The sequence below is a fragment of the Equus przewalskii genome, unplaced genomic scaffold (genome assembly GCF_037783145.1).
Source record: "Equus przewalskii isolate Varuska unplaced genomic scaffold, EquPr2 ChrUn-9, whole genome shotgun sequence".
In the NCBI taxonomy this organism is placed as follows: domain Eukaryota; kingdom Metazoa; phylum Chordata; class Mammalia; order Perissodactyla; family Equidae; genus Equus; species Equus przewalskii.
This window is the reverse complement of record NW_027228757.1, coordinates 1349233-1367946: the sequence shown is the minus strand read 5'-3', so window position 1 is coordinate 1367946 and position 18714 is coordinate 1349233. Positions and strand designations below refer to the sequence as shown.

Sequence of the window (18714 nt, the reverse complement as noted above, 5' to 3'; positions counted from 1 at the left end):
TTTTTGGTTAAAAAAAACAAACAAAACTATTTCTCTTAAATCTCACATCTCTCTGAGGGTTCCCGTAGGCCTGCCCCTGGGACAGGGCAGAGGAAGGAGGGGCACCCCAGGATCCTCAGTACTCAATCCTACTGCTTCTTCCTTTCTCGTTAATCCCTTTCTTTGTTTGGCTCTGCCGGCTCCCCCGAGGGGGAGGGGGAGAGGGGAGGGGGTGCCCACGGAGTGAAATCCGATCTACTTGCAGGGCCCCAGAGGGACCAGGTTCCCCTAGCCGGTCTCCACCATCCATCCCAGGATGCTCCCCTCCGAAAAGCAAATGACATTCCTCCCCAAAAAAAAGTGGGGGAAAAAAGGAACGTAAACCCGAACATATATTAAAAACACTTTTTTTAAGATTTAACTCTGAATACAAATGTATTTTTTTCTTCTTCTCTCCCTACATATATTCTAAACCTTCTAAAGTTTTTTTATTTTTTTTAAGGATCACTTTATCATAAAATAAAATATCCTTTTCATATAATAAATTACCTAATAAAAAGTCTTTTTTTTTTTCATATTAGCCCAGGTTCTTTGCTACATTTATACGGTAATAAACGCCTTTATTAAAATAGAATATTAAATTATAAAGAACTGCTTTTTTTTTTTTTGCTATTTTTGTTTTCTCTCCTCTGTGTTGGTCGCCTCTCTCGCTCCCTCTCGCGCTCTTTCTCTCCTCTATTTTGTCTCTCACAATGTGTGTTTTGCGTTTGTTTCTAGGTTTGGCTCAATCAGTAAGGGTGGGATTGAATTTTCCGAGCCCCCTAGCATAACAGTCTTCTGCCTTTGTGATAAGGAGTGGAGAGGGGGAGGGGGATCGACAGACAGACATCCCATCTTCCCACCCCCCTCCCCACCCCCCCTCGGCGACCGAGGGTGCCCATTTGGTTTGGTTTCTATTGTACAGACATCTCAGGATGGCTCACATTGGCGGGAAGGAGGGAAGTTGTCACAGACCAGCTTTCCTGGCTGTGACCTCCTTCCTCTCCCCTCCCTGGCTGGTGGTCTGGAGGGGAAGGCTGAGGAGAGGTGAGTTAATTCACAACAGGAGGAAGGAGAGGAGGAAATCCCCTCTGTACCCCCATCCCTGCACCCCCTCTCCATCCAGGAAGAATGGGACTCTCGAGCTTAAGTGCTCAGAGATCACTTAGAGCAGTCCCACTCCACTATATACAAGAATCTCCTGGGACACCCAGGGACTCCCATCCCCCATGCTCTCCTGGCCCGGCCAGCGGAACCAGGAGGGTGGGAGGCTGGTGGCAGCCTCGAGTGAGCAGCAGGGAAGCAGCAAAGGGGTTGCAAGGCCCGTACAATACTTGATTCTTGGAACAGGCCCTGCCGCACCCCAGTCCTGCTTGGCCCTGGACTGACCCCTCTCTAAAGACTTGGTCTCTCTCCTTAACCACAATGAATAGGACAGAGACTTCATGATTTGCTCGCTAATAAGGGTTCGGGTCAGATCCAGTGAGGGGCACAGGGGGCGGGGTTCTGCAGAGGAGGAGGAGCAGCCCTTGCCACCAGCAGCCTCTCCTCCTGCCTCAGACCCTTTCCTGCTCCTTGAAACAGCAAACACACTACCTCGGCTCTCCCCTCCTACCGCCAGAAAATCCAGCCCAAGAACTGCTCCCCACATGTAATGCCCAAAGATGATAAAGGTGGAGGTTTGACCCTTTATGTACCCCAGTATTAGTCCCCTCCTCAAATTTTCTGAGAATGGGGATACATTCCATCAAGAATTTGAGGTGTTTCTTTGGAGGAGTGGGGGAGAGGGCCTCCAGATGCCAAAAGAGGAATTAGGGGGGACTACCAAAATGTTCTTCCCCCTACTTCTCCCCAGGAGGATGGTGTCCCCAAAGCTGGGCTGGAAGGGGCAGGAAGAAGGGGGGAGAAAGGAAGAAACAGAAAGAGCAAGACAGGGCTGGGAATGACAGCACCAAGGGGAAGCAAAGAGAAGAGCTGGGGAAAGAGCAAAGGAGAAAGGAGAAACCAAGGGAGGAAAGATGGGGGAGGGAGCAAAGGGAAAGCTGGAGGGGCAGACAGGGGCACCCCATCCAGATTCCCCTAGCCCAGCTTTGTAGGGACAGATGAGTTCTGAGCCTTTTCTCGATTGACATGCTTCTCCCCTTCCCCCAAGAAAATCTATGCAGACTTTTGAAAGGGCCCCAACCCCCTTATACCGTTAGAAACCCAGGAACAGATTCCCAAACAGGATATGGTGGTGGAGGGGTCTAAAGGTACATGTTAGGAGGTCAGAGGTCAGGACCAGAGGGCTTGGGGAGTGGAAAGAGTGCCTCTAGATACAGATGGTAACTCCCCCTCTCCCTTTCCCCATCTCCTTCGCAGAGGAAGAGGTGGTGTGATGCACAGATGGGGAGAGGGACAGGGGGGTCAGGATGCCTTGGAGGCCACCTCTGGCAAAACAAAAGTTTCTTTTAGCTGCTTCCAGATTGAAGGGTGTGTTGAGGTATCAGAGTTGTAACTCTAGGAAAATTTCCAGTCTGGCCCCCTCCCAAACTTTCCAGGACAGGGTGACCAGAGGCTCTGAAAGTGGCCCACCCTCCGGCCACCATCGCCTCCCCTCCCCCTCCCCAGCGAGCGAGTATCTCTAAGCACCTTGCCCCTCAAATCACTGATTTCCAAAAGGCCCTAGTGGAAAACAGCTCCAGGGCGGGACCCTGGGGAGTGGCCCCAGGAGGCATGGGGCAGGGGGCTTAGGAGAATATTCGGATGGCTTGCGTGGCTGTGATGTGGCAGACGGGACACTCCGGGTCCGTCCTCTCGCAGATGCGTACTGCACACTCCATGCAGAACAGGTTGTGTCCACAGGGCACGAGGGCGGCAGTCACCTCACTCTCGAAGCACACCATGCAATCCCGCCCGCCGCCTGGGCTCCGCAGGCCACCCCCGCCAAGTTTAGAGAAGCCCTGGAGGGGCTCTCCCGGCGGGCGTCTCGGGAGTCCTGCCAGTTCGGGCCCTGCTGAGGTGGCAGGGGAGCGATGCGCTCCTGGCGGCCCGGCGCGGGCCTTGGCGGAAGAGGAAGAGGAGGAGGCGGAGGAGAAGAGCACCGAGGTGGGCGTGGCGTTCTCCTGGCCCGCCCAGAGCGGGGGGCTAGTCTCAGCCACACCGTAGTAAACGTCCTGCTTGCCCACGCCATAGCCCGGAAACAGGTACCCGCCATAACCAAAGTCCCCGCCCTGCTCGCCCAGGCGCGGGGCCTCAAAGCCAGAGTCCACTCCGCACTCGCCAATGCAGCCCAGGCTGTTCTGCCGGAAGGTGGAGAGGGGCTTGCAGCCCGGCGGATGCACTCGCCAGGCCTCCGAGTAGCGGCTATCAAGCGCGGCGTCGGGGCTCCCCGCCAGGAAGTCGTTTTCATTGTTGTACTCGAGGATCTTGCCCGTGCGCACGGCGATGTGCGTCTCGATCTCCTCGCGCGCACGCTCCACGTTGCCCGGGGCACCCGTGATCTCGAACACGGGGTCGCGGTCACGGCTCGGCGTGATAATGTACGTGTTGGTCTGCTGCTGGATGCGCTTGATGGTTGCCCCCTTGGGGCCCACCACCAGCCCCACTACGCGGTAGGGCACTCGCACACGAATGGTCACTTGGCCTGGCAGAGCAGGCGCCACGCCGAAGGCGGCGCCCGACTTGTTGCGGGAGGCGCGGATCATGGAGAAGTGCTCGGCTGCCGAGATGATTTCCCGTCGGGCTGTGGCCACGTCCTCTCGCCGCCCAGTCACCATGAACACTGGCTCCTCACCCCGCACAGGCGTCTTGATGTAGGTGTTGGTCTTGGCCCTCAGAGCCTTAATCTTGCAGCCTGGGATAGGGTGGGGAAGGGGAGAGAAAAAGAAACTCACAGGATAGGAAGGTTTGAGCCGAGACCAATAAGCTCCTGATCTTTACTCAGATACCCAGCCTCCCAGGAACCCCTCAGTCTATTCTTTGAACCCTGCCCCCCAATACACCCTGACTTCAACAACCCACTCATGTATCTCAGATCTACTCAATGTCTCTATCAACCACAGATTTCAAAACGTACCAAGGTTCCCTCGAATTCCATTCAGGACCCTCCAAGTTCATTCACTCCTCGAAACCCCTAAATAATCACTGACCCTCCTGGGCCAGCTGCTAACCTCAGATCTACTCACTAACTCTTCCCCAACCACGTGCTGTTCATTCAACTTCTCTATGGATTCTTGGCTACTCACAAACTTCCAAATCACTTAATCACCCCTACCAGTCTGTCACTGACCTTGATCTTTCCACAGAACTCCAATGCACTCAGTAACCCCACAATCCACTCCTCACTTGAACTCCATTCATTAAAAGTGTTCTCCAATCTACTCAGGGACCCCTGACCCCCATCTGCTGGATGATTCCCCCCTCCATGCCTTCTGCCCATTAGTGTCTCCCAAATTCATGGCAAGTTTGCAGCAACTAGTGGAGGTGGGAGACTAGCAGGGGTCTGAGAATCAGAGCTTCAAGAGGGAAAGCAGGAGTATGAAAGGAAAAATAATGATGTGTGAGGGACAGCACCCGACCTTATGGACACTCCTGCCACCCTGTTCCCTGGGGGCAGGAGAGCTGAGATGGGCTTGGGGCTGAGTAGGGTGAGGGAGAAGGTATTCTGGACCTACACTCCTGCTTTGAAGAAGGAGTGGGTTAAAGCTGGGAGGTTGGGGAGAGAGGCAGGAAGAGAAAGAAGAAAGCTGAGACAAAGAGAGACAAAGAGAGAGAAGGGGAAAGAGAAGAGTGAGGGAGGCTGGGATGACCAAACCATCTCTAAGGGTGGCAGACCTGGATGGCTGACTGGACAAGACTCTGTCCTCTTTTCCCACGTTCCCTCTCCCTGCCCTGAGCTTCACAGAGCCTCAGAGACTCACGCTTTCTCAAAGCACACATGCCACATGTATGTCAGTTTGCACACACACGAACCTAGGAGCTGTGATGCACTGTGTGCCTTTACCTAAACAATACTTGTGGTGCAAGCCTAATGTACACTTTCACACACACACACGCACACGCACGCGCGAGCACAGATTCCCTGCGTTTCAACCCTTCATAATCCCATTCTTCCCTCCCCATCATCCCCAGCACACAAATAGTACATTCCTATACACGCCCACAACTTTTGCCCCCATTCACATATAGACATGTTCACACCCTCTCCAGGTACCCTATCATCATTCCCTTTCTCACTCCCCCACCACACTACCTATCCCCTCAAAAACCAACACCAGCAGTCCTAGTTTTCTGACTCTGCCCCAACCCTCCAACCACAGGCCTGAGGTGAGCTCATTTTTTTCTCTCCTTCCTCCACTCCAGATGGCTTCTTCTCCAACTCCACCAGATTTGCAGGTGGGAGGAGAGAGTGGGTTGGGGGCAGCTCTCCTCACCTTCAAGAGACCTCAGGAAGGAGAATTCGCTCCTCCCTTTTTTGTCTTCAGACCTCTTGGCAGTTGAGAAGTCCTACCTGTTGTCAGGCCCACATCCCTGCTGCTTTAATGTCAGTAAAAGACTGTTCTATTTGTGAGGCATGGAGGGCTGAAGAACAGTGAAGTCCTCTCTCCTACAACTTCTGCTCACATGGCGTCTGATAGGCACCTGGGTTCTGGCTCTAAGTTTGGGGTCCATAAATTTAAGTGAGAGCTAGGTATCTTTGGGGGTTGGGGTGGGGAGGACAAGCCCGGGCATAAGAGGAAGGAAAAAAGCTAGAGGCCTGGAGGTGCAGAACTGATGGTACACCTCAGGCTGGCTTTCAAAACCCTGAAGAAGTATCTTTTGAAGGGAAGACCCACTGGGCTTCATCTTCTTAGAGGTCAAATAGAGGAGCACTGACACTGCAGCAGGAGGAGGGAGGTTAGACAAGAGGGAGTACTTCCATATACTTAAGGAATGAGGAGGAGGTTTATCTTCTCTGAATAGGAGAAATCCCCCTACTTTTATGAGAGACAGGCCCATCTGATGCGGAGGCAGAAGAGGAAAGAATGACTCCATGAAATTCTGGGGCCTCCCAAGATCACCCCCACATCCAAGAAAAGATACAAGTGTCACCACCCAATTCCAGGGCTCTGGGTCCCTAGTTTCTGGCAACAAGAGGAAATCCAACTTTTTAAACCAGAAATCTCAAGAGATGGAGTGCCCCAGGGGGATGAGGGCTGGGCAGGGGAGTGGCATCTTCCCCTCCTCCATTCTGGATCTCCCTGCACAGTCCCCCAGCCCCCAGCACTCCGGGTGGAAGAGGTGGGATGTGGAGTAAGGGCCCCCCTGGCTTGCCTCCCCTCTCCCCTGCCAGCAGCCCGCCTCCTCCCTCACTCCCAGCCGGAATGCAGCTCCTCTATTGTTCCCCACGGTGGGACAGCTCCTCCCCGGCTCCTCCCCCACCCCACACCTCCCCAGCCCAGCCCCCTTGCAATTGCCAAATCCCACTCCCCCCCCCCCCCAACACTCCCCTTTGGGAAACTGGGAGAAGGAAGGGTCCCCAAGATACCGTCTGCTTAGTCTGGACCCTCACCAACACTCCCACCCCCACCCACCCAGGGATGCTGGAGCAGAGGAGGGTGTGGTATCAGACATACTACACTGGATTAATTCTACACCCCCTGTCCCCCAACAACACACCCAGACACACACCCTCCACCAAATCTCCAGGTAAAGGTTTCTTACCCCCCCAGCATGCCCCCTCGCACGCTGTCCTACTCTCTCACGACCAGAGACCCCTTTCCAGGCCTCTGGCCCCTGGCCGTGGCCAGCCCAGAACAAAAGCCTGAGAGGGAGGAGGAGAGGTCCACGCCAGGACGTGGCACTTCGTTGGAGGCACCCCTTCCAAAACCCCATAGACCGTTCAACTTTGGTGTGTGGGTGACCACAGGACTCCCTCCTCCCGGCAGCCCCCTCCCCACCTCTCCCCCAGGCTGGGACCCTCCCATGAGCCACACCCCCTTCCATTCCTACACTTAGCCCAACAAAGAGACAGATAGCCGAGCTTCCCGGGCCAAGTCTCCCCCAAAGTCTGTAACTTCAGGCGGCTGGGGGTCCCAGGGGTGCCCCCTCCCCAACCCACTATCGGATACCAGAATAGGGGCTTCTGAGTAACTCTTTGCACATTCCGCCAGTTTTTCTGGCTAGGAGTGGACGCCCCCTCCGGACAGCCTCCCTGGATTAGGAGACCGAGTCTCCCTCCCTTTTCCCTCTCTCTATGAGAGGATATTTCTTTGTCTAAGGGCAGAGCCCTGGGGGAGGAAGGATCCGGAGAACAGTCCCGACTTGGGGGTAGCAGGGAACTTTGTGGCACTTGGAAATCAGGGTAGGGGGCGGGTCCCCCTTTGTGGGGAAGGGACGGAGCCAGCGGCGGGCATGGAGAGAGGAAATGAACTTTCCGTGCTAGGGATGGGGTGCCCCCCACTTCAGTCCTTCTCCGCGGTCCAGGCGCCCGCTTACCTTGCCTGCCCACGATCTCGGCCACGTGCTCGGAGGTGGGCACGGGTACACACTCGGTGGTGTTGCTGCTGCCCTTCAGGCGCAGCTCGGCCTCTTTGTAGAGAGCGCAGAGCTTGGCGTCGCTGGCCCCTTTGGGGGCGGTGGGGGGCTGGGGCGTCTGCGCCGCGGGGGCCGCCGTCGGGGCGGCCGGGGGCGCCGCGGGCGGCGGCGGCGGGGCCGGCTGCGGGGGGGCGGCCGGCTGCGCGGGGGCGCCGCCCCCCCCACCTCCCCCGTCCTCGCCCGCCGTGGGGGCGGGGGGCTCCCCCAAACCCAGGAGGCAGAGTTGATCGAGAGCCAGCTGAAGGGCGCGCTCGTCTTCCAGCAGCCCTCGGTCCTTAGCGCTTCCCCCGAAACATCCTAGTTCTCCAAAGCCCCCATTTCTTTCCATTATTCCAGATACCACTAGACTAGGCATGGCGAAACAAAAGCTGGGGGAGAGAGAGAGAGGGAGAGAGAGAGAGGTGGTGGAAGGGAAAAGAGGAGAGAGGAGGGGAGGGGAGGGGAGAGGAGGGGGGTGTGTGGGGAGGGGGAACAAAGAACTGGGGAGGGGGGAAGAAAGCGAGATAGAAAGATAGACCCTCCTCCTAAGCCCCCCTCCCCAAACACCCTGTAACCCGACTCCCCTCGCCCCAGCCCCCGGGGTGGGGGTGGGGGGAAAGAGAAGCAAAACCAAGAAGGCAGATCTCCTCTCCTCTCCTCTCCCGGGGTGACGGGGGGCGGGGGGCTGCGGGATCTCTGCCCCCACCCCTCCCGCCTCGCACCCGGGAGTCTCTAGACCCCGCCGTCCAGACGCCCCCCTTAGGCTCCCGCACCGAGCCCCAGTCCAGGAGCGGCGCTCAGTGGCCCCCAATAGAGCCCAGCCCCTTCCAGCGCTCAAACTCTTTTGTTTTAAATGAACTGGATGGAGCAGCATGGAACTGACGGGAGGGGGGCGCGCCGGGGGCGCCCGGGGCATGCCGGGAGTTGTAGTTTCCCGCCCTCGGGGGCGCGGGGACGAATTCCTTGACCCGAGGAGGATAGGGATGTGCCTTCGGTCTTTAACCACGGCTCGGAGGCAAAGCTGGGGGTGGGATGGAAGTCGAGGTCCCTAATTTTTCCAAGGGGCGGGTACGGGAGAGGAGTCAGTGTACAGAAATGGAAGGGTTTGAAAAAAGGGTAATGGAGCGCGCCTCCCTCCCAAAACGGGCTCCCTCCAGATCCGGGCCAGTCTTGGGTCCCTCTTTCTTATGATAATGAGGGGGGGGGGCGAGAGGGCGGGGAGCAGTCCCGGCTGGGTCACTGCGGCTTTCTCTGTCTCTACCCTCTTCCCCCTCCTTGGCGCGCTCCCTCTCCGCTCTCCCCCTCCCGCTCTTCCAGAGTCGATCCCTGCTCGGGGCCGCGGGGAGAGGTTCTCCGCAGAGCAGACAAAGCCCACAGCCGCGATGCGGGGAGAACCCGGTTCTGCGCGCTGTGGGGGCCAGGATGGGGTGCCGGGCTGGAGGGTGGGACCCCCTGGCAAAAGACGGGGTCCGCTCATCCTCAAGCGGCAAGCCATCCCCCCTCATCCCCTCCCGCCCCCCAGTCTCGGAGATCTGAGAGGCACCGACTGGGAGGTGAGTTAGTTCACGTCCTTCTGATCAGTGGAGGGGAGCTGGGAGGGCTGGGGAGTGGTTAGGTGAGCAGGATGAGGGGGTGCAGGGAGAGGAGAGAAGTGGGGGGCAGAGAGTGAGGAGGCAGAGGAAGTATTAAAGGCATGACGTGACCTAACAGTTTCGGGTGAGAGCCATGGGCTTTGGGTGCGGCAGAAGGAGGGAGGAGAGACGGGATCCACTGGGACCCAGACTGCCTTCAGGCCTGGGCCATGCATACAGCTCGGGAGCGATCTGTTCTTTAACCTCCACCATCGTTCCACTTTGCCTCACCCGCTTCTCCCCCATTGAAAATCCATTAATTCAGCTCCTTTGACTCTGGAAATGGGTGAAAGTAAAAATAACTTTTGAAGGCATGAATCGGACAGTTGGATACTTTTAGAAGGAGTTTGGTGAAGTTGGAATGTAATGCAATCTTTTCTTCTCCTTTTTCCCCATATCTTCAGCAATTATTTTTTGTGACCCTTTTTATGTTTCGGTCTTTCCCAAGAGGAGAAAGGATGGCACTGCAGCTTGAGGGCTTGAGATCAGACTTTAAGAAGAACTTCCCAAAAAGAGTTTTATAAGAATGGGTGGGTGAGCTACAGTGGTAAGATGTCCTTTTCTGGAGTGCCTTGGAAACCGAAAATCTGAGCTGGTTTCTGAGGTAAAGTCCTGCTTGAAGGCAGGGGAACGATGAGATGACCTCATAGACCTGGCACTGTGAGGCTGTGAGGGCTGAGCTGTGAAGTCCAGTTCCCTAAACTGATTCTTGGAAAGAATAAATTTGCACACCAATGGGAGGGTGGGAGCTAGAATGGAGGATCTCCGGAGGGGTTGGGGGTTGGCACACTGTGGGGCTCTAGCTCCTTTGCTAGGCAGCAGATCAGGGAAGGGGAACCATGACTGAGGAACCCCAGAAGGCCCTGGAGTTGGGGAGGGGTGCCCCCTGGATCGGGGATTTAACGTAAGATTAGCAACAAACCTTATTGTGGGATTGAGCGCTACGGCCACTGAGCAAGACGGGGAGAGGAAGAATTGGAAAGACAAGGCCCTGTGGAGTGGGCTGTTCCCTGCTCTTGTCCCCTCTCCTTCTGCCCCAGGAGCCTGGACTAGGGGAACTGTGGTACTGGGGATCATGGGGCTCTCGTCGGGGTAAGGTTCCTACTCTGAACCAGCAGATTGGTTTTCACGTTAATAGAAATAGCAAACAGTTGCACAGGACTTATTGTGTGCCAGGCATTTTTGTCACCAGCTGGTCTGAACCTTCCTGTCCCCACCGAAATGAGACTCCCCCTGGACACCCACCCCTGAATTTGCCCTGCTTCCACTTTCCTCCCCACTAAGCTAATTAAAGCAGGAGGTTAATGACCAAAGAAGCCTTGGGGATTTGGCCAAGGAGGAAAACAAAGGACAGAAACAAGTGTGTGTGAGCGGGGAGGGGGACAGCTGCTGAATGGGAAGGGGTAGACTGAGGGCTGGGGTAGGGGAGGCTGCGGTTCCTGCTGGACCCACCTTCCTGATCCAACAAGGACAAATCAGCCCCCTGGGTGTGTTAATGCACCACATGTCCACCCTCGGTGTCCCACTGCGACTCCAAACAAATCTCCAAGGCCCGAGAGGCAAGCGGGAACCTGGCACCTGGAGGGCAGGATGTGTGTGAGCACTTAGGTCTGTGGTGTGGCTGGACACACAGGAGTGTATGCCTGCAGACTGTGGGGGGTGGGTCCACCGCCACGGGGACTACCAGAGTGCCGGGCAGCGGAGGAGCCCGAGGGTGGGCACCTTGAGGAGCCAGGTTCTCAGGGCTGGAGTTTTTTAATTTTGTTTTTGTTTATTGTTTTTTTAAAGATTGGCACCTGAGCTAACATCTGTTGCCAATCTTTCTTTCTTTTTTTAAAATTATTATTATTCTCTGGAGCCTCCCAGTCCACAGTTGTATATTGTAGTTGTGGTCCTTCTGGTTGTGCCATGTGGGATGCCGCCTCAGCATGGCCTGACGAGCCGTGCCATGTCTGGGCCTAGGATCTGAACCAATGAAACCCTGGGCTGCTGAAGCAGAGAATGCGAACCCAACCACTCGGCCCCGGGACCGGGCTTTGATGAGTCCTTCCCTCGCTCCCAGAGGCTGGTGGCCTCTTTTGTGGAGGGGACTCCCTGCCTCCACTGACACTTGTGTCAGCCCAGCTAGGTTTCTGTCCCTGGACCCTCCTTTCTTTCCCTTCCCCTGCCTGCCCAGTCCAGAATTATGGTGATGAGGGCCAAAGGCGGTACATAAACAATTTTGCCTTGAAATAGATGGCTGTGCCCCCCGCCCCATCACTCTCTGCCTTATGACCAGAAAGGTGTATAGGTGGCAACTCATATCTCTCCCCTTTGGGACCTTGGAGGACAAGACTGTGTCTCTCATCTTTGTCATTGTCCCCCACCCTGGGCTCCCAGTGTCCAGCACATGGCCCTGCCCGAAGCAGAAGCTCAGGAAGGGTGTGCAGAGTGTAACTGCATGTTCGAAACTTCAAGGTGTAAGAGGAAGGAGCAGGCCTCAGGGCCAAACATGCTGCTGGTTACTTCTGCAAGCATTTCCTGCTGAGCCTCAGTTTCCTCATCTCTCAAATGGAAATAATAAGCCCAGTCATTAGCCCAGTGCCTGACTCCTCTTAGGTGGTCAGTCAATGTTCGTTTTCCAGCTCTGGCTGATCTCTCCTTGCCGTTGACTTTAGCTAGACTGTGGTTTTCATTAATTAATTTTAATTAATTAACTCAGCTAACTACCTCCTATTGAGCACTTAGGATGTGTTAGGCACTGGAGGAGATCCTGACCCACCATGAATCACTTGAAGTCAGTTCTAGACCTAGACTTGCAGAAATGAGATCATCCCAAACAAACAGCAGATAATTCCAAAAATAATTCCTGTTGTGCACTGGAACGCAGGTGAACTCTGTCTCACACACACACACACACACACACACACACACACACACACACACACCGGCCAGGCTCCTGGCCTCAGACCTGAGCAACAAAGGACCCTGTGGAGTTTTTGAGTTGGCTGCATGTGCAGTGTGTATCTATGTGCAAGTGTATCTGTGTGTGTGCATGTGTGTGTGTGTACACAAGCCTGGCTGCAGGGCAGGAAAGGTGACCCAGTCGAGAGTGGGGTGGCCCAGGGTTCATGTGGAGGCTAGAGGACAGGAGTGGGGGGTGATCCCGACGGTGCTTGTCTGTGTGTCGAGCTGTGTCCCCTCTCTCCTTGGAGCAAGACTGGGCACCTATTATCACTGTCTGTTCACCACAAACCAAGGGATGGGGGCACATACTTAACACTTGCTCCTCCCCTGTCCTATTCTCAGAGTCCCGGGGGAGGGAGGGAGACACAGGAGGCCGCACGAAGCCTGCCTTTCCAAGCTGGCTGGCCCTTACGAGGTGAGGTTATCTCATCCATCTCCTACTCCTCTCAGGATGCCTTCTCCATCTGTCCTAGTCAGCCGAGCCTCCTCTCTTGTGCTGTGCGGGGGGGTTCCATTTTCTTTTCTTTTCTTTCTTTCTTTCTTTTTTTTTTCTTGAGGAAGATTAGCCCTGAGCTAACTACTGCCACTCCTGCTCTTTTTGCTGAGGAAGACTGGCCCTGAGCTAACATCTGTGCCCATCTTCCTCTACTTTATCCGTGGGACACCTACCTTAGCATGGCTTTTTGCCAAGTGGTGCCATGTTCACACCCGGGATCCGAACCGGCAAACCCCGGGCCACCAAGAAGCAGAATGTGCAAACTTAACCGCTGCGCCACCGGGCCGGCCCCTCCATTTTCTTTTCTTAATACCTCTCCCTTAAGGGAAGTCCACCTTGCCATCTAAAAATCATCCTTCCTGCTGAGAGTGCGGCCAGTTTTCTCTCTGTTGCTGGAATACACTCAACTCATTAATTTCAATCAATGAGAGTGTATTGGGTAAAATTCTGTAGGACACACAAAGGAAACAGCAGACTTGATCTCTACCCTCAGCAAGACACAGAAACTAGCCTCCATGACCCGAAGAACACAGCCAAACAGGATTCAATGGGAGGGCAAAACAGTCTTTGGGACTTAGAGGGCCGCAGAGGTTGGAGGAGAGAGATCACTATGGGTCCTCGCGGACTCCATCTCCAAGGGCTTTGAAGGCCCACCCTGAGGTTTGGGCCTGGACAGACAAACACCTCTGCTCCTCCCCTGGGACCACTCCAGCACTCCCCCTACCAGGTCCCCTGCACTGTCTGGTTTCCCCAGGGAGAGCAGCTCAGAGGGGCTGGGATGGAGCGGGGGGCCCCCCAGGACAGCTGGCTGACAGGGCCCTTCTGGGACTCAGGGCCAGACCCAGGCGTCCAGGAGGCGGGTGATACCGGAGCTGTGACAGTTGGTCCCCAGATTCCTCACCCAGTGGCGCCAGCTCTGGTTTCGGGCTGGGGCGAGGGAGGGGGACGGGCGCCTGGTGCCAGCCAGGGCTGGGTGCTCTCTTGGGGCAGGGAGGGGAGACAGTAAACATGCCCTTGGTAGGTTGTCGAGGAGGGATTTTTCCAGTGCCCTCTCTGTGCCAGGCTCCGTGCTAGACACTAACAGGGGATACTGAAGCACAAGACACAGTCTGGCACAGATGAATTAATGGATATAAAAGACATACTGTACAGCATGTCATAGCTGGAATAGAAGTTGAATGAATGAATGAATGAATGAATGAGTGAATAGCTTCGTCAATTACCTAATGGCCTCGTTTTACAGAGAAGGAGCCTGAGGCCCAGAGGACCCAGGTCCTGTGACGCTCTTGTGCCTTCTGTTCCATCATGCTTCCTTTTTTAGGAAACGGAAGAGGAATTCAGAGAGAGGGGTGGGAAGGGACTTACCATTTCCTGAGTGCCTGTTTATTGTCAGGTTCTCTTCTTGGCCTTTACAGACTTGATCTCATGTAATTCTCTTCACAACTCTGTGAGGCTGGAATTGTTATTTCTGCTTAACACGAGAGGCTCAGAGAGGTTAAGTAACTTTCTCAGGTCACACAGCTGGTAAGTGGACACTCCAGTGTTCAAAGTCAGATCTGTCTGACTCTAGAGCCTATGACCTCAGGTAAACAGTGACACCCAGTGAATGCCTGGAGGCTGAGGAGGGAGCAATCACTGAAGCTGGAGCAGTCTGGAGAGGCTTTCTGGATGAAGTGGATCTGAAGGAGTCCCTGAAGGATGAGTCAGGTTCATTCGAAGGGAGAGACCTGGAGGGATGACAGGACCTTGGTGCCAGAGGTCCCCAGGGAGGCTTCCTGGTTGCGCAGGTGGCCACCAGCTTGGATCCTCAGCATCAGGGGGACAGATGGAGGAAAAGCATCTTTGAACTGTGACCACAAGGTGGTGCTGCAGACCAACTACTGGGAGCGGCTCCAGTCGGCTTGGACATCAGGGCCCAGATGTTTCTTCCCTGCTCAGCTAGGGCTCCATGCCCAGCTCTGCCTGCTCAGGTGTCATCTCAAGCTTCCACCTTGCCCTTTTCTGGAGGGGAATCCAGTGCGTGAGAGACAACGAGGCTACCAGTCTATTCCTGACTCAGGACGGAAACACAGGTGGCTGAGACCTGGGCATCCCCATGGTCTGACCAGCTCCCCAGGTCATCCTGAGCCCCCTCCAGGTGCTTAAGACTGCCTTCATGTCCAGCTGCCCTCCTAAGTCCCTGGGAGACACTGTTCAGGAGACAGGCTAAGGAAACAGGTATTTGAGTCCAACTGACCTGGGTCTGAAGGGGAATAATAATACCTACCTAATAAAGAGTTTAAATTTTTCAACCAATAAATTTATATTGAACATTTGCTGTGCCAGGTACTGTCCTAGGCACTGAGGCTACACCATTGAACAAGACAGACAAAGTCCCTATTCTCACGGAGCCGATATTCTGTGGAGGAGGGAAGGCAGACAGTAAACAAGTAGATCATGTAATTTTTAGTAGTGGTAATCACTATGAAGAAAAATAAAGCAGGATGGGGGGAAAAGGTGTGAGGTGGGGACTAGCCTGGTGGCGCAGTGGTTAAGTTCACATGTTCTGCTTTGGTGGCCTGGGGTTCGCCAGTTCCGATCCTGGGTGCGGACACAGCACCGCTTGTCAAGCCATGCTCTGGCAGGCATCCCCCATGTAAAATAGAGGAAGATGGGCACGGATGTTCGCTCAGGACCAGTCTTCCTCAGCAAAAAGAGGAGGATTGGCAGCAGATGTTAGCCCAGGGCTAATCTTCCTCAAAAAAAAAAAAAAAAAAAGGTGTGATGTGGCTAATTTAGACGAGATGGTCATTTTGTGAGAATTGAACTGGATGTGTGTAAAGCATGTATATAAAGCATGGTTCCTGGCCTTGTGTTAGCTGTTGTTACTATTATTTTGTTCGGGTTGTTTCTGCCCCTCTTCATCCCCATGTGCCTCCTTCCTCTGTACCACATTCTCCGTGCCTTTTCCCAGCAGCCCCCACGGGGAAAACAGGTGCTGGCTTGGAACCAGGAGCCCTGAGTTTTTAGTCCTGGCTCCGCCTGCAAGAGTCCAAAGCCGCTCCTCCCCCAGCTTCCCCTGCTTCCGGTAAATGACATCACCATCCATTTGGTTGCTCAAGCCAGAAATCTGGAGCCATCTCTGATTCCTGCCTTTTCCCTAACTTCCTCCCGTCTAGTCCATCAACCAGTCCGCTCAACTACACCTCAAAACATTTGCCAAATGCACGACTTCCCTCCTCCGCGGCTCCCCTTCTGATCCGAGCCAACATCCTCCTGCCTGCAGTAGCCTTTAACTGGTCTCCCGCCTCCGCTCTTGTCTCCCTGTCCTCTCCAACCCATTCTCCACACAGTGGCCAGAGAGATCATTTTAAAAAAACAAGTCTGATCAGGAAACTCTCCTTGAAGCCCTGCGTTAGCTCCCCATTGCCCGTAGAATCAAGACTAAACTCCTTAGTGTGGTTTAGAATGTCTTCACGTTCTGGCCCCTGCCCGCCTGTCCGGCTGATCCTGCCCTCCCTTCCATTCTCCACTCCAGCCACATGGGCCTTCTTCCAGGGCTTTGAGCACACCATGTTCTGCTCATCACCCAGGTCTGGCCTGTGCTGTCCCATCTGCTGTTCTCTCACCCTTCCCCTGGCTCACGCTGGTTCATCTTGCAAGACTCAATGTAGATGTCACTTTCCCTGGGAAATCTCCGCTGGTTGTTTTTGGGTGTCCCTACCATTCATCTCACTACAATTAGACTGTCTTTTGACGTTTCTGTCTCCCCAGTATGCTGGGAGCTCTCTGAGGACAGGGATGATCTAGTCCACTCCTAGTATTCCCAGTACCTGGCACAGTGCCTGGTACACAGTAGGTCCTCAATGTTTGCTGTTTGGAAGCTGGGCATGCTCATCTGTACTTTCCTCTTGAACAGCCTCTCCCAACCCCCCCACAACCCCACCAAATATTCAACTTCTCCCTCTGCTTTTCCATCGTACCTCCTACCCTCCACACCCAGCTCCATCTCTCCCCTCCCCTCCTAACCCCACACCTGGACCCTCACAGATCTCCCTCATCTGATCTCGGAGGGGGTGCTGTCTGCATGAGGCTTGGAATACACTGTCACTGGGTTCCTCTTCTATCTGGCACCTAGTCTGAACTCATCCCCAGCAGGAACTCAGCAATGGTGCTAATTCACTGATATGACTTCTGACCAGTGGCTCAGAAGGGATCTCTTAAGCATGTAAGCCCCTCCCCTCAGTCACTGCTGGTAAATGAGTCTTGCAGGTAGTATTTCCTCGAAAGTGCAAGGAAACATACATGGATCACATGCTCCTGCCAGGCCCTCTCCACTCACTAGGGCTTTGCAAGTGCTAACCTCTCTGCCTCAAACCCTGTCTCCCCCATTCATCTTGGCTATCTCCCACTCATCCTCCAGAGCTGAGCTTTGGAGTCGTGTCCTCTGAGGGGCCTTCCTGACCGTGCTGATGGACGTCAGTGCTCCTTCTGGGTCTGCTGTGGCACCCACTACTCACCCCATTGTTAGTAGTTAGCCTGCAGTGCTGTCAAAGCCAGTTTACATGTTCTGCATACTATACCAGACAGAAAGCTCCCCCAAGACAAGGGCTGTGTCTCTCCAAAGCCCAGCATAGAGGAGGCACTCAATAAAAATTTGTTGAGTGAGGGGCCAGCCCGGTGGTACAGTGTTTAAGTTCACATGTTCTGCCTCGGTGGCCCAGGGTTCACCGGTTCAGATCCCAGGTGTAGACCTGTGCACCGCTTGTCAAGCCATGCTGTGGCAGGTGTCCCACATATAAAGTAGAGGAAGATGGGCACAGATGTTAGCTCAAGGCCGGTCTTCCTCAGCAAAAAGAGGAAGATTGGCGGCAGATGTTAGCTCAGGGCTAATCTTTCAAAAACAAAAATTTGTTGTATGAATGATTAATTGAATAAATAAAAGGAAGAAAATTACCATGTGATACTGAACAAGGCACTCCCCGTCTTTGGGCCTCAGTTCCTCTTTTGTAAAGTGGGGACAGGAGAGTGTGGAACAGTGATGTGCTTGTACATGTTTAATAACCAGGGGTAAAAAGCCCTGGTTTGTGGCAATTGCCAGTTTCCCTGGTGTAACTTCTCTCACCATGGCTGATTTCACTGTGAACAATGGGCTGTCACCAGCAGGTGCAAACTACCTCCAGCTCACCACTGCAGGTGGCGTGGCTTGGGCCGGAGGGCCTCCAAGGCCCTTTCTCACTCCCACAGCCTTGCACCCGGCCTCTTCTCAGGAGCCTGGGGGAGGTCAGGTTGCTCCCCACTCTCATTACCTCCCCAGCACCTCCAATTATTTCCTGTTTCCAGTTCCAGGTCATAGCCTGGCTGTCTGATGCCCCTTATTGCCAGTACTCCAGGGGCACTTCCATGCCCTTCCAGGTGGGTAACTGTACATGTCTCTCCAGGCAGCCTCTGCAGATGACTCAAGGCCTGTTGGCTGGCCCGAGCCCTGGCATCAGGCCTGTGAGACGGACTGTCTACTCTGTTCTCCCTGTGTTTCTGTGCCCCATCTTCCCACACTGACTGGGGTTCCCTCAGAGCAGGGGCTGTGTCCACTCTCAGTTTTCTCTTGCTTGACCCCCTATCTCTGGCCCTGCTGGTCCCTCCATCCTTCTCCAAACTCTTTGTTCCCTCCCAGGCTTTGCTCCTACTCCCTGGGCGCTCCTTTTTGTTCTCCATTGCCCACTTCTCCTCCTCTGTCCACAGCCAGTGGTTTCCACGCCTGCAGTTTTCTTCACCCGGAACACACTTTTTTCTCCCTTTCTGCCTGGCTATTCAAGTGGGAGCCCGTAGTGTGGACGTCCTCCAAACCTGGGCTCCAGGTGGGCGGGTGGTGCTGCTGCCTCCTACCTGTGAGCCTTATGCAAATTACTTAACGTCTCTGAACCTGTTTTCCCATCTATAAGATGAAGATAATAGTAGCAATTACCTCATGGAATTGTTGTGCGATTAGTGGAGAGAGGCATGTAAAGCTCTGACATAGCGTCTAGTACACAGAAAGTGCTTAATAAACGTTGGTTATTATTATTCAGGACTCAGTCATCCCTTCCTCAGGGAGTCCTGCTCCAAAAC

The 18714-nt window shown here is 54.5% G+C and overlaps 2 protein-coding genes across 4 annotated transcripts in view; one reads left to right on the top strand and one right to left on the bottom strand.

The window, feature by feature from the left end:
• Positions 1–8515, bottom strand: MEX3A (mex-3 RNA binding family member A). The gene is made up of 2 exons (XM_070608515.1): positions 7477–8515; positions 1–3853 (listed from the first exon to the last, which is right to left on the bottom strand). The coding sequence occupies exons 1-2, from the start codon at positions 8468–8470 to the stop codon at positions 2748–2750; spliced, it is 2100 nt and encodes a 699-aa protein (XP_070464616.1). The 5' UTR covers positions 8471–8515; the 3' UTR covers positions 1–2747.
• The window catches only part of LMNA (lamin A/C), a 43994-nt gene continuing 33782 nt past the window's right edge, over positions 8503–18714 (top strand). Inside the window, exons 1-2 of one of the 3 annotated variants that reach the window (XM_070608517.1) lie at positions 8503–9107; positions 17950–18021. The gene's annotated coding sequence lies outside the window, so the exon portion shown is untranslated. The remainder of the gene's footprint in view (positions 9108–17949; positions 18022–18714) is intronic. The other 2 variants (XM_070608520.1, XM_070608516.1) reach the window with 2 other exon arrangements.